The 17,123-nt window shown below is 35.2% G+C and overlaps 1 protein-coding gene across 1 annotated transcript in view; it reads right to left on the bottom strand.

Moving 5' to 3' along the window:
- Positions 1–471: 471 nt before the first annotated feature.
- The window catches only part of LOC129216831 (uncharacterized), a 41,748-nt gene continuing 25,096 nt past the window's right edge, over positions 472–17,123 (bottom strand). Inside the window, exons 5-9 of the mRNA XM_054851048.1 lie at positions 10,106–10,197; positions 8,209–8,377; positions 5,289–5,473; positions 3,201–3,405; positions 472–1,988 (exon numbers count right to left, since the gene is read on the bottom strand). Coding sequence (XP_054707023.1) covers positions 1,585–1,988; positions 3,201–3,405; positions 5,289–5,473; positions 8,209–8,377; positions 10,106–10,197 — 1,055 coding nt within the window. The 3' untranslated portion in view covers positions 472–1,584. The remainder of the gene's footprint in view (positions 1,989–3,200; positions 3,406–5,288; positions 5,474–8,208; positions 8,378–10,105; positions 10,198–17,123) is intronic.

The following is a 17,123-nucleotide window of genomic DNA, read 5'->3' as shown; positions in this document are numbered from 1 at the left end:
CAGTCATCATAACCATACGGGTTGTCACACAACTCGCCCTACAGTCCATTTCCTTTCGAAATATTCGAGGATCCTGAGTTTCATAGCAGCTATCACATGAAAATTATTAAAATTCAAAACATAACTTTTTGAGGTATACATTATTGCAACCAATCACTGTGATCAGGTTCCATTCTGATTTGAATGACTTTGACGACTATGACCTATATGGAACGAGGTATCTGAATTACATGCATGACATCTCACGCATGGCAATAGAAATGAAACCTATTGATTAGCCCCCTTTTCACACCACAAATATGCTTACAACGCTTTGGAGAATGTTTGCAAGACTGAATGTGAAACATGAAAAAACCTTTCTGTGGATGATTATGATAAAAAAAATGGTAACCCTTAACAATTTTCAAAGACAGGTCAGAACAGAATTTCAAAAAGTTGCATCAAGTGAATATCAAATTCTATTCTGGAGGTTTCAGAGAACAATTAAAACATACTAAAATCTCACCTTAAAACTATTTTAAGGTTTACATGAACAAATAGTGTGGACATTTCACAAAATACATTTAATAGTCAAGTATGTTTTTGGCCATAAAACATATATCAATTAGAAGTGAAAATCAGGTAACTGATACACAGATAATTAGAATTATCCTGTCAAAAAACTTTTTCTTTGGTAACTGAAAATGTAGACTTTTATGTTCATAGAGCAAATTCACACCAAAGCTTATTTTACCAATATTTTTCCATGAATGCACACACAAATAAGCATTTCTTGATACTGATTCATGATTTCTCACAAAGGATTTTATTTCAACACCAGGCCCAAAAGGCAGGTAAAATTTTTTTTTATGAAGAAGAGACCTTTTTACTTCCAGATCCAGCTTTGCAAACATTCCCACATATCATGTATTTTTATTTTTTATTACTTCATAATTTTCTTCCAAGCCTATTGGCAGTGGATCCATCCATGATGTTCCTGTCTAATGTTTGTTTTGGTATGTCTCAAATGTTTTCAGAGAATCTGATTTCAAAATTATATGATGCTCTTTATCTTAATAATGCTTGGATAGCACCAAACTCGGATTTGGTGGTACTTCTTCAGACCGACTAATCTTCTTTGGTCTTCAGAGGTACATGGCTGGTAGCTCTGAAACACTGCAACACATAATTTGTTAGCTTTTAAAACTTTGTAAAACAACAAATCATGGGTTCCAGTGATGCAGAATACACCAGCCGATCAGACACGGTACCATAGAATCTAAGATTGATGTCTTATCAAAGGAGGATTAAGATCAAGATCCATACAAAACATTAACACCAGACTTCTTTCAATTCATTTACCTGATGTCAGGCCTGAAACATCCTGGATGGTCCACAGCTGATAACCCCAAAAGATAATAATAGTCATTGACGCCGGCCACCAAAGCCACAGTCCTCATAATAAACGAAGACCACATCCGAGCATCCGCCGAGTAAAAGCAGACGGACCGGCCTCTACGAGACCACTTTTAAAAACCGAGTAAACAAACATCGACGCGGTTAAAAGAGCTCTGGACCCATGCCTGGTCGACCTCGGGTCGCGGCTCACTGAGGCCCCAGTCGGACCAGCATGATGCCGTTGCTCTGGCACGGGATGCCGACCGTACCGGGCGGCGGGCGCCAGAGGGCCGGGTTACCGGGTGGCAGGGCGGCAGTCGCCTGGTACTGGAAGGGCTGCTGCCTGGGTGTCTGCAGTCTTCGTATGCGGCGGTAGAAGGCCTCGTTGGCCCGCTTGAACTCCCGATCCCGTATGATGGAGAAGGGCTTGCTCTGGGGCGGCAGGCTCAGGTAGCGGCTGATGCTGGCTCGAATTGTGTGCATGGTGGAGACGCTGTATTCCTCCCCGTCTGGCTTGGTCAGGTTCTCGTAGAACTCCTCCAGGATGTCCGCCAGGGTCGCACCCTCTAGCCTCTCGAAGTCCTTACGGCTGCCACGGGCTTGGAGCCATTCTGGAACGAGACCAAGAATGTAGGGTACTACAAGGGGGTAAGTCATGGTAAGATATCCAGAAAAAATTACAGTTGGCTAATGTGTAAGTTTTCCTGACATGTCCTTATGTTGGCTAATGTGTAAGTTTTCCTGACATGTCTCAGGGCAAGTAGATCTTGGTCCTCATTGGATAAATCACCGACCTAAGAATTGGTGGCACTTCACCAAACCTGAAATTGATACTTTTATCAATCTTACTCTTCACGGATTGTATTGACTTATTTTCTTTCGTCTTAGGAGATATCTGACTGGTGCTTTGTGAAGCACTGAAAGTTTTTAAAATGCTATAAGTTTACAATGACTCAAAATACATTAATTGGATTAACACACACAACCAAAAAGCATGAGCCAGCCAATCAGAAGTTGGGATTTTGAGCAGTAGCATCAAAAACAAAATTGATCCCATAAGGAATCACTGGCACTTCAGTACTCCAGGGTCCCCCAAAGAAAGTTCTGATCTTTTCATTCAGACCAGAAGCCGAACAATCCCTGGTCCAGTACTCCTAGTGGCATCGTGGAATCAGTGGCAAACTTCAGACTCAAAACAGGCAGTGATTGTCAAGCAAGACAGGTGAATCATATTGGCATCCTCGGCACTAATAAATATTTAACCTGCAAAGTGAAATGAATGAAGAGCATCTACTTTTATACCCAGGATTCAACCCAAATTCCTCAAAAATGAATTTGAGAAAAACCACCTTGAACTTTTGCGCATTTAACTTGTGCCAAACTTCAAGTACTGTTGTGCATTTGTTCTTTGTTCTCATCTGTATGTATTGTCTGCATGTTATGGATTAATTTTCCAAATAAAGCCATAAGAAAGAATAATTTCACCATAGCAAAAAATAAAAACATTAAAAGTGCTCAAAATGGAAATATAGTAGCAAAATAGAAGAAAAAAAACGAACAAAAGTGTTCCAACTTTTGTCAGAAGTCTTTTCATTCAAGAGCTCATTTCTTTGCATTTAAAACAAGGTTCCTGTTAACCCCAAAATACATGCCTGCAATTAAATTGCTATTTGTGCCATTCAATTGCAGTTTTAAGGCTTTTAAAAAGCAGAAATGGAACATATTGTACTGTCAGGCCAAATAAATTTGGATGTCACTTTTCCCAGCAATGTGCAAAGATCGTGGCCGGAATTCACGTTTAAGATTGACTAACTGCGGCATACCTCTGAAGACCTTGACTCCCCACAGTGTCTGCAGCTTGCTCCTCTGGGCTATCTCGTCCCAGGTGGTGCGCTTGGTGGTGCGGCCGCGGTGGGAGTACACTGCCGCCAGGGGCTCAGCAATCAGGGCGTCCTCACACTTGGCTATCTCTACGGGGGGAAGGAACTCCACCGCCTCGCCCTCCTCATCACACTCCTCCACGGACATCTGGAATGAGGATAGATATCGCTCAATATCGTAAATAGAGATTCGACCGAGTTCTCATTCCTAACGTGATGCTATGTTATGCAACAATGGTCCATTTGCAACTCCAATAAACTAAAGGGGACATTGCAGTCCACGCGGATTAAAAATTGTAAAACAAATGCTAATAAGTCTAGTAATTTTTGTTTGTAGTATGATTTTTTGGTTTTATTCTTTTAAAATTAATTTTTCGAGTCCTGTGGATATTTTGGCCCACATAGAAAGAAATCAAAAATCAAGAAGCATTACTAAACGTTAGAAATTAATGCAAATCACGTAGTTCGCAATTCTGAAGCAGCCATTTCCAATATGTTAAATTCAATATTTATCAATACTTGACGGAAGTACATTTTTATTGTGGTCATAAGACTGACAAGAATAACATTTAATACTAGATAATTTAATTATATGACAATACGATTGATTATCGAAAGAGGAAGATTGTGTTTGTTTTATTTGGCTAGTGCTAATTGTTTTACATTTGTAGCCGAGTTATTTCTCAAATTGCCGAATCGGTAAATTTTAATTTTTCTGTTCCGTAAGTTTCTAATTTCTAGATTTAATGATTTAATTCTGTCATGCTTGATGCTATACAATAAATCATCAATAAAATTCTCACAGATATATGGTGGTAGTTTTCTTTTTAATTCATCTTTTATTATTCCTTTTAACTTTTCGAATTTTGTAATCTTCCATCTTCCTACCATTTTTCTCCACTCATCATAAAAATGGTTATACCAAAAAGCGAAATCTCGCCAAGGGTTCTCTCCTTGCACAATACTAGAACTATAAGCCCTAAACAATCTTTTGTTATAACTGTTCAGCCGATAATGTGAGTAATAAAGTAAAGTTGGCGCACTATTTTAGAGACTAAAATTCTCAGCTTTTGTTTCTGCTAGTTCAAATTCTAAATGTTCTTTCTCGTTAGAACAGGTTTCATTTTATTTTCAAGAATATTTTTTTTTGCATAGTCCATTCCAACAAAATGTTGCAGTGAAATAAGGTTAGTTAAATTATTTTTAAGTAAGGCGAAGATGAAAGCCTAATTCTTCAGCTAATGCAATCAAATTGAGCTTTAGGTTAGAAAAAAAAAAGCATACGTATACAAATTCGCACAAAACAATAAAAAATTTTACCTGGTAAAACTTTATCCTCTTTAAAAAAAAATTTTAAAAAAAGAAAGAAAAAATGCTTTGAACAGATGAGTATATCCGTTGTTACTTTCATGCCAAATGCTAAGTTTGTTAATCCATAGTTTTCTTCCGTTTACACTTTCGCTATATACAACAATCAATTCAATTTTTAGGGGGAAATAACTGAAACTAACATAATTTTAAGAAGACTCGGTATACCATTTAGGGACAAAACAATTTCTGTTGATGACAGCAATCTAAGACACATCGAATGCGAGAATGCATTAATACTTATAACAAACTGCCTATGTTTACCTCAACAGACACGCATGGAACGCTTTTATTTCTTTTTCTTTAATTTTGTAAATCACAGCAAGGTAGCATATTCGAGCGCTGCGAATCGGCATGGGACCACAAAAACATCCATTGGCCCAACAGAGTATGAATTTTAGTGGTCCATGGGATCAGTAAAGTTTCATTCCTGTTTCCCTTTCAAAAATTGTAAGCATAATTTTTTACTTTTTTTTTTTTTTTTTTTTTGAATATTGAAAGTTTGTACTTTCTTTTAAAATGTTTAGGTTTTCTTTGTAAAAAAAGACAGGCTAAGAAATAGCTCTCTAATAAAAGTTGCATACAGTAAGAAGAGAGACACTTAACATAGAATTATTACAATTTGTCTGACAATTAACCAGTGAGCAGCAGAAATGGACTCACCCAGAGGGAGTGTGTGTCTTGTGTGTCGTCAAAGCAGACGTCTCCATGCAAGACTGCCTCTTCCACCACATCGGAATCGTCAGCTGCTTCATCTTTACTGCAACAGAAGCTGTTGACCACATACCTGGGAAAAGAGGGTGCCTTGCCCCAGCCAAACAGGTTCTCCTCAAAGTAGGTGCTGAAGTCTGGAAAGAGATATAATAATAATAATAAAAAAAAGGAAATTCATTTCCGACAAATCAAAAGTTTTTGCAATCAAGAGTTCCAGCCAGAATATAGATGCCTAACAGAATTGCTTAAGGGTTTTCCCTAGACCAAAAAAAGCAGGGCTCTTCAGATGAAAGGAGACTTTTTGATAGAAGTTTTGTAGTTGAAAAAAAAAACCTTTTCTAACTTTTTGGAACACTAGATGCATACACAATCCAAGTCTTTTTAAATAGTTATTTTAAAATAAGCTTTTCAATGCTTAGTTTTAAAAATAATGTTAAAAACATTCAGATTTATATTGAAAACCAATTCTCGGGTATAAGCGATTAACAAGAGGGAGGACATTTCAAGACCAAGCTGGTGTGAATCTACCTTTTGAATTAAGTTTGCTTCTGGGATGAAGTTTTGTTAAAACTTCTAAAGGGCAAGGTGGACGCATCAAAGTTTAGTTTGAAAGAAGCAGGGAGCAGCAGTCTCCTAAAAAATCCTGCCTAAAATTTCACGGCTGCATTAAAATCTGAACTACCGAAATAGATTTTAATGTATTTATATTGAAGTTATAATATCGTTCAGAAACATTTGAAATTGCACTGAGCATTATCCCTTAAGATAATTCCCCAACCTTTCAATGGTTTTTGATAATCTAATTTACTTTTTGGCAGATTTTTTACATTTTAATGCAACTACTTAAACTGCTTTAGAGGAATTATCATAACTTAGAACATGCCAAACTGGCAATAAATCTCCTATCCAGTATTCATTAAAATTTTTTACAGTAATTGAATTTTTGGGTTTTAATTGTTGCAAAATTTCTTTCTACAAATGTGCAAGAAATGTAATATCTATGGGAAGAAAAAAGAGCATAGTTGAATTATCTAAATTCTTTATGTAACTACAGAGAAAATTAAAAGATATTTTCTCTACATTCTTAAATGTAGAGAAAAGATCAAAAGTTAAGAGTCAGATCAAAATTTTGTTAAGTTTTGATTTATCATAAATCATTTGATGGTTTTGCGGTGAAAGGATATTACAAATGCAAGTTTACTTTTTTGCTTCAATGGCATTGCAGATGTACCATAGTTTCTTGTAGCAGACAGTTTTTACAAATTATTAAGCTTTTGACAGAGGTTCGACCTTTTAATGCCAAAAAATATGGCTGAATTTCCGATGAATTTTGAGATAAAAATTAAGTTTTGTAATTTTTTCTCGAGTAGATATTTGAAATAAAAAAAGGTTATGTGCTTGGCCAGACCAATCAAAAAGAAAATTGTTTGCCTCCTTATGACAAGTGATCTCAAAAAGTGAGAACAACAAGCAATATTTTTGATTGCTCAATATACAAGATTATACGGAAGGGCTTCACTTCTTTCTTGACACAAAATTTTGTGCTTTAACTTCATATTGCTACATAAGTATTAAAATATTGTGATATACATGGTATGAACAGTGGGACATTTGTTTTTAAGACCCTTTGAAATTTTTTTACGAGAGTGAAACATATAAAAACAGTGAAGGTTACAACAGTGGAAATTCTGTAATAAAACTCAGTCTAAAGATGAAAGAGAATTTGGCAAAGAAAAATATGTGCACTTATTGTACTTTCAACATTTAGACTTTTTCTAATTTAAAAAAAAAAAAAATACATTAAAACATAGCATCTAAAAAAAATCAATAGCTTCTCTTTTGCCTCATGACTAAATTTCTCAAATGTATTTTCAATCTTCAATTTGTGAAATGTTCTCGTAAAGCTGTTCAAAATATCTCAGATGGTGTTTCTGGCACATTGGAAACATTTTTTTTTTTTTTTTGTGACTAATTTCCAGCAGGCATGCATCAATGGCGGGGCTCTGAGCTTCCCATGTTACATCAATTCGCACTGAGTCATGCTTTAAGGGACTCAGGGCAAAAGAGGGCAAATAGTCATAGGGGCTTTTCACAATGAAGTGCTGTAAAAGTTAAATAGCAAGTTTTACTGACCATAGCCACCAATAAGAACTGTTACAACAATGCACAAGACACACTTGTTCCCTACTGATAAGATTACTTGCCAAAAAAATAGTATCCCAACAATCTCCCAACTTTTGAACAGTCTGAGGTTGGCACCCGTGGATTTTCTCCTGTTCAAGAGAAAAAGAACCACTTTCAAAGAATGACATTATGGAACCTGTGCTATGTAACAGGTTCGCATGTGTGCTCCGATGAACATTATGGAATATGACTACCAAGGAGCCTTTAATAAGTGGAAACGTTGTGGCAGAAGTGTGTTGACGCTTAAAAGATATTTCGAAGAAATTGGATATTTTGCAGGGGCCATTGTGATCTGGGTTCAAGACAGAGAGTTACAGATTCCAAAAACTACCACAGCAATATTTTGCATTCGTTAAACACATAACTCATTTTCTTTCCTTTTCCTGGCCTCAAAAGAAAAGAAAGTCCCAACCACTAGTTTGACAACCTTTCTTGAAAAATGATCATCACAAGTGAACAACATTATGCACTCTCGGAGGAAAAAAAAATATGGATTTTTTCTAGAACACAATGAACCCTGCACTTTTTATACAGCAATATCCTGCATTCAAAACTCCATTTCCGCATAGAGGCCGAGTTATCAAAATGATAATTTGTGGACATACCAAAATTTCATTGAGAAAACTTGAATGATGGTTTTGGAGCACATAAAACAAACACAAAAATTATTTAAAGAACAACCCACCTGTCTGAACGGCCTGGTTCTTGAGTATGGGTTTGCAGGAGATGGCCAGGGAGGTCATCGTTGGAGCACACATGACCTCTTGGTCACAGGTGGACTTCTCTGTGTATTCTTCTGCTCGTGGCGACACAGAGCTTTCTGTGTCTGAATCCAGTACGGCCTCAGAATACACCTATGGAAGACAAAGGAACCTTTAGAAAATGTTTTTAAAAAAAGGTACTTTTTTGTTGCAGGCACTTAAATTGAGGCCTCATTTACCTTGGCAAAAACTGAAAAATTATGTTTACATCATCATCATGTTTCTTTTTTTTTCTAATTCTACATTTTAATGGAACTTTTAATGTTTATTTGTGGCATATTTTTTTAGTTCATTACTTTACGTGCTTAAGAAGCATAAAAGTGGATTTGGAAAACTATTTTACAGGAATATTTCACGTTATTTCAATGGTTTTGTATTTTATTTTCCGGAATATTTAACTTTTATTGGTTTAACTTAATTATTTAGGGCAGTGGTGCCCAACTTACAGCCCACAAATTTTATTCATAAGACTCATTGTTTTGTTTAATGTTAGAACTTAGAGCCAAATATTCAGAAATTGGTTTCTGAATAACAGATGTATTTAATAAAAGAAGCAAAGTAATTTGATCAGTGGCGGATACTAGGGGAGGGTCATGGGGGTCATGACCTCCCCTCCTAAACTGTTGAAAATAGTATCCATCAACACTGTGTTCAAACATTTTATGAATGAAATGTAAACAATTTTAGCAGTCTTTTCAATTCATGAATTTTTTTTAAAGTAAATATTTGAAATACTACTACTTTTCAATGCTTATGAAAATAATTTGTAATGTTTGTGTCCTATCAAGTGCTTTTTTCCTGACCAATTTGGAACTTTTTACTGACACCCAAGCAGAAGGGGGAGGGGGGTCATTCTTCAGCATGACCCTCACCCTAAAATGGTAGTCTGTATATGCCTCTAAATTGGACATTAACAATTACTGTTTATCAATTGTTCCCATATTATTCAGGAAATTTTCAAATTTCATATGTGTTTAGGCCGGAGAAAATAATTTTAATATAAGATCCGGCCCTCCGATAGAAAACGTTTGCGCACCACTGATTTAGGAAATTATTTCTCCTTCTTTTACGGAACTTTTATTTTTGTTTCAAGGTTTGTTTTGTTTCAAATGTCATTTAAAAATATAAAATAATTTATGGTATTTTTAAATGGCTTTATATGGTAAATATTTTTTTTGTAACTTAGACCGAACATGGTGACAATAAACAAAATCAAAAATAATAGCCAACATTGAAAATAAATCTGCCTTGATACAGCTATAACCTATACCATATCAATGTGGCAATAGATTTTACGAACATGCAGGAACGATAAAAGAACTTTAGAGATAGTAACGTTTGCCCCATTGCTCTTTAGGACATTTTTGCCCTCTCACCAATATGTAGTCAAATCAATAAAAAGGTACCACAATATTAAACCCTCAATTGAGACATGCAACCCAATACATTTGGGAGGAAAAGTGGTGAGGCTATTTTAAATTATACTGTGGCTCAGTTAAGCATTTAAATATAACTATTTATCATACAATAGAACTAAGAAAAAAGACTGATAACAAATAAATCATATGCATGAAAGGAAGAAGATTTGGTTACAACTATAAGTTAAAATTGAAAAAGAAAGAAAGATTCGAAAGTACTGAAAACAGCTAAGAATAAAAAGTAGTGCAGCCAAAAAAGGGAACATAGGAGGAATCATAGCCTATTCAATTAACCATATTCTATAAGTAGTAATTAGTCATGTTCAATACTTGTTTTGTTTTCTTTAAATCAAAGTTAATGATAAAAAACAAATACAAAATACATAAAAGGCTCTTTTCTTACCTCGTCTGGTACAATGAGCTGTGGAGACGAACTTCTGGATTCTGCCTTAGCAATGCAACCATTTTCCATTGCTTCTTCTTCCGGGACTGCCGCTAGAACCAAAAGAGAGTAAGTTTGTCTCAGTGGTAATAAAAAATTTGGGTTCAAATTTTATAATCAGAAAGAAATCTATTAATAAAATATATTTTAACATTGACCACTATTTTGTGCATACATACTACAACAATCAAGTTTTGCTTAGTTAAATAAATTTTTTCTTGAACAATTCCCTTTTTTTTTGGAATGTACCAACTGAACTTAATGTGCTACCTACAGTGAGCATAAAAACAGCTAGACCGGTAATTCTCCAGTTAAGTAGACAGTGAGTAAACTGACTCGGAACTCAAAGTACTAAACATGCATGCATTCTGAGTTTGCTAATTCAATAGAGGGGAAAAAGCATAAAATTTTCACACTTTTTCAGAAAGAGAACTCATAATAACCATTGGAGAAGAAAAAATAATATTTTCTACGGCACAGTTGGCTTTCTGTTTAACGACTTTCAAGGGACCACAAAAAACGTCCTTAAGTGGAAAGCGTCATTAAATAGAATTTTTTTAAACAATATACTGAACCATCTGGGACTGTGAAAAGCCATCTGTGGAAAATTATTTGATTTAGAATGGCAACAGCCATTCAACGCTTCCTAGCATGAACTCGAATCAAGAGTTCGGTCGCCACTGAATCACCTTTCGATGAATGTAGAAATTCGATGTGACGAAAGTCACCCCTTTTGATGGGACTTATGTTCCCAATTTTCGGTATAAATTATGTGCACTGTATATACGTTTCAACTAACAGTTCTTAATTAAAATGTTTTTTCTAACCTTCAATTCGTTTGTCGATTTTTGAATTTGATGTGGCAAGTGTTTACCCATTGAATCATTTTACGATATGGTGCATAGCGGCCGAAAAGTAACGCTTGCATTCAACTTTAGTTCGTTGCGTGTGACATTTGTTGATTTAGAAGATTTTCATATGGGTTAGCACCTAGTGCGAAGACAACAAAAGGTAAGAGAGACATTTTTATTTTCCAAAATGGATTTCGAAAAGCTCAAGAAAAACCGAACTGTTATTAGAACAGCAGTTACGAAAATAACGAATACTATTGAAGGTTTAATTAAAGAAGATCAAATAGATTTAGAGGCCCTAGAAGAGCTATTGAATCAATTGCATATTAAAGCAGAACTGTTAAAGAAAATTGATGAAGATATCGAACCGTTGTTAGAATTAGAAGAATACGAAAAAGAACTGATATCAGCATATGAGTACGCTGAAAAAGTTTCGAACACAATATTTCGCGCTCAAAGAAAATTAAAGGAAATTAAATCCTCTAATAATAGCCAAGCGAACATAAATTCGAACATGAGCGAGAAATTAATATACGAAACAAAACACGTGAAGCTTCCAAAATTGAACATTCAAAAGTTTTACGGTGATTGCACTCAATTTTATTCCTTTTACAACACTTTCAAAGTCTCGATTCATGAAAATGAAACGCTTTCAAAAACTGAGAAATTTAATTACCTAAAAAGTTACTTGGGTGGCCCTGCAGCTAATGCAATTGCGGGTTTTGAAATTTCAGATGAAAATTATGACTCTTGCGCTTCAAATATTAAAAGAACGATTCGGACAAAAAGACGTCATAATTAACAGCCATATGAACAAATTGCTTAACTTATCTCCTGTTTACAAAATTACAGACATTCCAAAGCTAAAACGGATTCACAATGAAATAGAAGTTAACGTTCGGTGCCTTTCCGCTTTAGGATTGGAGTCAAATTCCTATTCTGCAATGCTGTTAGCAGTAGTATTGAAAATAATCCCCCATGAATTGGCATTGGAATATAATCGACAAAATAAGAAAATCTCTTGCGTTCCAGACATAAATCAATTCTTGAATTTCTTGCAAACAGAAATATTAACAAGAGAACGAACTTATTTGTGTAGGTCGAAGCCATTTGAATCAAACAGTAAGAATAAAAATTCAACTTTGTCTAATAGACAAGATAGCGCTTGCATTTCCACCAGCGGTTTTTTCGTTGCTGCGAAGAATGGAAATGAATCTTTCGCTGATAAGAAAATGGATAGCTGTTTATTTTGCAAAAAAGAACACGATGTTCTCAACTGTCGCTTAAGTGTTGAAAAAAAGAGAAACGTATTGAAGAATCAAGGTAGATGCTTTTTGTGCCTTGGATTAAGACACCGTTTGAAAGATTGTTTGTCGGGAAGGAATTGTAAATACTGTTCCGGTAAACATAATGAAAATATTTGCTATAAATTTAACAATTTGGCTAACGATAAATCTAATGAAGAATCTCTTATGGGCAATGGGACGGAAAATGTAATTTCTGCTGTATCGCATATGGAAAATAAAAATAGGACTCTTTTGCAAACGAGTTACGTGTTAGCAAAAAATGAAAACTTAGATTTGAACTGTGGTACACGCGTTTTACTGGATTGTGGTTCGATGCGTAGCTTTACCACGCAAAACATAGCTAACAAATTAAAATGCAAAGTACAAAGGAAAGAAAAATTGTCAGTGTACACATTTGGAAGTAAAACCCCGATCGAAAAATACTACGATGTCATCAAACTTACGTTAATCAACAGAAACTCTCCCGACTTAAAAATAGAAATTGAAGTGTTGGTTACCGACGAAATATCAGGATCGAATATTCCCCCTCCCGAAGCTGAAGACTTTAAGGGTATGAAACAGTTAAAAAATATGACACTCGCGGATTTTCCAGAAAGTAAAGAACCCATTACAATTTTAATTGGTGCTGATTATTATTATAACGTTGTAACAGGAAATATTAAGCATTTGAGCAAAACACTAGTTGCAGTTGAAACAATTTTCGGTTGGTGTTTACAAGGGAAAAAGAGTGAAAATAACTTTTCCTTAATGATGAATGTAGTCGTAGAAAATAGCGCGATTTCAGAACAAATTCAGAAATTTTGGGACTTAGAAACTTCAGGTCTTATTGATTCGAAACAAGATGCTGACCCAACAGAAAATGAAATCATGAGACAATTCGAGTCTCAGATCAAATATGAAAACAAAAGATATACAGTGGGATTACCCTGGAAGTTAGAAAAGCGGGATTTAAAAGATAATAGGAAGATAGCTGAAGAGAGATTTTCTAGACTTAGAAAAAGATTTTATAGAAACCCTGAGTTGTATTTTGAATACAAATATGTGATAGAAGATTATTTACGGCAAAAAATTATTGAACCAGTAATCAACCCAGATGAGGAAGACGAAGTTAAATTTTACTTGCCCCACCGAGAAATAATTAGGAAAGATCGTGAGACGAGTAAATTGCGTATAGTTTTCGATGCCTCCTCTCATGATTCTAATTGTTTATCTTTAAATGACTGTCTTCATATAGGTCCAAATTTATATTCTGAAATATTTGATATTTTATTGAGATTTCGCTTTCACCCCATTGCTTATACCACGGACATGAAACAAGCATTTTTGCAAATTTCACTCAACGAAGAAGATAGAGATGTTACTCGTTTTTTCTTTACGGATGACCCCTCGGACGACTCTATTGCACCCCAGGTTTATAAATTTACGCGCGTTCTATTCGGGATTAGTAGCAGTCCGTTTTTATTGGCAGGAACTTTGAAATATCATCTGAAACAGTATACTGAAAAATATCCAGTGACTACAAAATTTTTAAATGATAATATTTATGTCGATGACATCATCGGTAGTCATGCATCTGTAGATGAAGCATTATCTCATACATTAGAGTCCATAGCAATTTTCGAAGATGCTAGTTTGTCACTACACAAATGGCGCACTAATTCGAAGACCCTCCTCGAATTATGGAAAAAACATGGAGTGATTTCAAGTGATTATGCCGAACCCCTCAAAGAAAATATGACTTGCAAAGTCTTAGGTATGGCATGGGACAACTTAAAGGACATTCTTTATTTTGATGTTGGAGATCTAGTCAAATTTGTTTCAAGAAGAACTGACACTAAACGATACGTGCTCCAGGTCTTAGGACGGATCTTTGATCCTATCGGAATTTTAGGTCCTTTTACAGTGAGAATTAAATGTTTGATGCAACAGATTTGGGCGTTACGTATTGATTGGGATGACAGATTACCCGAAGATCTAAGTTCGTTATGGAGAAGCTGGTGCGAAGAAGTTCCTCAACTGACGGAAATTTCAATCCCACGCCATTATTTTTCCGAAAACTTAAATATTTATATCAAGACTCTTGAACTTCATTTCTTTTGTGACGCAAGTATGAAAGCATTTGGAACAGTTGCCTACATGCGTGTTTTATCTCGAAATGAAGACGTTCGAACGGCCTTTGTAGCTTCTAAAAATAGAGTTGCTCCGATAAAATCTCTTACATTGCCTTGGCTGGAGCTCATGGCTGCAGTATTGTCAGCAAAATTAAGTTTTAATATTTTGAAATCCTTGAAACGTGACATTCCGTGCTATTTCTGGTCTGACTCGAAGATAACAATTTTTTGGATAAAAGGAATTCCTGAAAAATTCAAACCTTTTGTCAAGAATCGGGTTGAAGAAATTCGCAAATTCACAGCACCTTCAGACTGGTTTTTTTGCCCCGGAAAAGTCAACCCCTCAGATACCTTGTCGAGGGGAGCAAAAGTTTCTAAACTGCTAGAAGATCCAACCTGGCTGACAGGACCGCAGTGGCTAAAGAATTCTCCAGAATACTGGCCGAAGTCAGAAAATGATGAAGCAATAAATACAGAAGAATTAGAATACAGAAAGAAATCGAAGGACATTTCTCAATGTGAATGTCTTGTTGAAGAAAAGGAAAATGCAATCAACATTACTAAATTTAGTAATATGGAGAAGTTGGTAAGGATTACAGCTTGGGTGAAGAAGTCGATCATGAAATTTAGAAAGATTTCTAATATAGAAAACACATTGACCGCTGAAGAATTAATAGAAGCTGAGAATCATTTGATAAGATTAGAACAGAAGATCTTTTTTAAAGAAGATTACGAATCCTTGAAGAATGGAGATCCGATTCAAAAAGACTCTGATTTGTTTAACTTTTTGCCATTCATGGATGAAAATGAAATTATCAGACTAGGAGGAAGATTAGAATTTGCTGAATTATCTACAGAAGAAAAACATCCTCTTATTCTTCCAAAACGGTCCTGGCTGACATTTTTAATCGCGAGAAGAGAACATAAGAAAGTGATGCACGGTGGAACAGCTTGTACTTTAGCGCGAATTCGGCAACGTTTCTGGATTCCAAAGGAACGGCAATTAGTCAAGAGTGTAATCAAAAAGTGTCTAATCTGCCAAAAATATCTTTCGAAGGCTGCTAATCAAATTACAGCTCCGTTGCCGTTTGACAGAAGTAACACCACGCCTCCATTCTCAGTTTGCGGATTAGCTTTTGCGGGACTAATTTATGTGAAAATTTTTAAAGAGGTTCGAAAATCCTATATAGTTTTGTTTACCTGTGCGATTACTAGATCAATTCACCCTGAACTCGTTAGCGATATGACAACAGATTCCTTCGTATTGGCACTTCGAAGATTTTTAGCTAGAAGAGGAAACTGTAAGGTAATATATTCGGATAACGCGAAAACCTTTAAAAGGGCGAAAAAAGAAATAGAAGATTTATCAAAAATTATTTCTGACAAATTACTTTCGCAATTTCTAACTAAAGAAAGAATAGTTTGGAAAAATATAATTGAAAGGGCGGCTTGGTGGGGAGGTTTTTACGAGCGACTTGTGAAATCCGTAAAAGATTGCCTGCGGAAAATTGTAGGGAAAGCTTTTTTAAATTTTGAAGAAATGTCTACATTGCTTACAGAAATAGAAACCGTCCTCAACTTGCGACCGCTAACTTACGTCTATAATGATAATAGTGAACCTTTGCCTTTGACACCAATGCACTTCCTAAATTTTGGACGAGAACCTCAATATCCTATCAATTTCGCTGAAATAGTAGAAAATGAATCGAAAAGATCTTCACTTTTGAAACGGAAAAAATATCAATCTCTTCTTCTCCGGCAATTATGGATAAAATGGAAGCAGCAATATTTACTTGACCTCAGAACTGTTCACTCTTTGAATAATCCAAACAAACAACCGGCACTTAAGATAGGAGATGTAGTGCTCATCGAAGAGGATTCCAAAAACAAACTGCTTTGGAAACTCGGAAAAATTGAAAGAGCGTTTCTCGGACGGGATAATAACGTACGCTCATACGAAGTTAAAACTGCTTCTGGACTTTTGCGGAGAACGATACAACACTTGTATCCCTTGGAACTTTGAACTTTTGAAATTTGAACTCTAATAATTTAAATTGAGCATTTATTTATATTGAAATTTTGCACTAACCTTTAAATTTGATACTTAATATTTAGTATATTTCACTAACATTTTTTAGGATTATACTTAATGTTTGAAATTAATTTGAAAATGTTTTGGATCCATGCATATATTTGATTTGTTGATTTAATATTTTGTGTATTTGAAATTTTGAAATTACGATTTTGTAATTAATACGTTATTTGAAATTGAGATTTTGATGAACTCTTGAAAGAGTTCATGGTGGGGAGTGTGTGGAAAATTATTTGATTTAGAATGGCAACAGCCATTCAACGCTTCCTAGCATGAACTCGAATCAAGAGTTCGGTCGCCACTGAATCACCTTTCGATGAATGTAGAAATTCGATGTGACGAAAGTCACCCCTTTTGATGGGACTTATGTTCCCAATTTTCGGTATAAATTATGTGCACTGTATATACGTTTCAACTAACAGTTCTTAATTAAAATGTTTTTTCTAACCTTCAATTCGTTTGTCGATTTTTGAATTTGATGTGGCAAGTGTTTACCATTGAATCATTTTACGAAAAATGTTACGATAAAAATTACGATGCCATCCTTAAATAGAGAAAGTCGTTAAATAGAGTGTCGTTAAACAGAGAGCCAACTGTACATTATTCAAAGCATTGAAT

This window comes from Uloborus diversus, chromosome 2, assembly GCF_026930045.1.
Source record: "Uloborus diversus isolate 005 chromosome 2, Udiv.v.3.1, whole genome shotgun sequence".
Taxonomy (NCBI): domain Eukaryota; kingdom Metazoa; phylum Arthropoda; class Arachnida; order Araneae; family Uloboridae; genus Uloborus; species Uloborus diversus.
The sequence above is the reverse complement of the archived record's forward strand: the minus strand, read 5'-3'. Positions and strand labels throughout refer to the sequence as shown.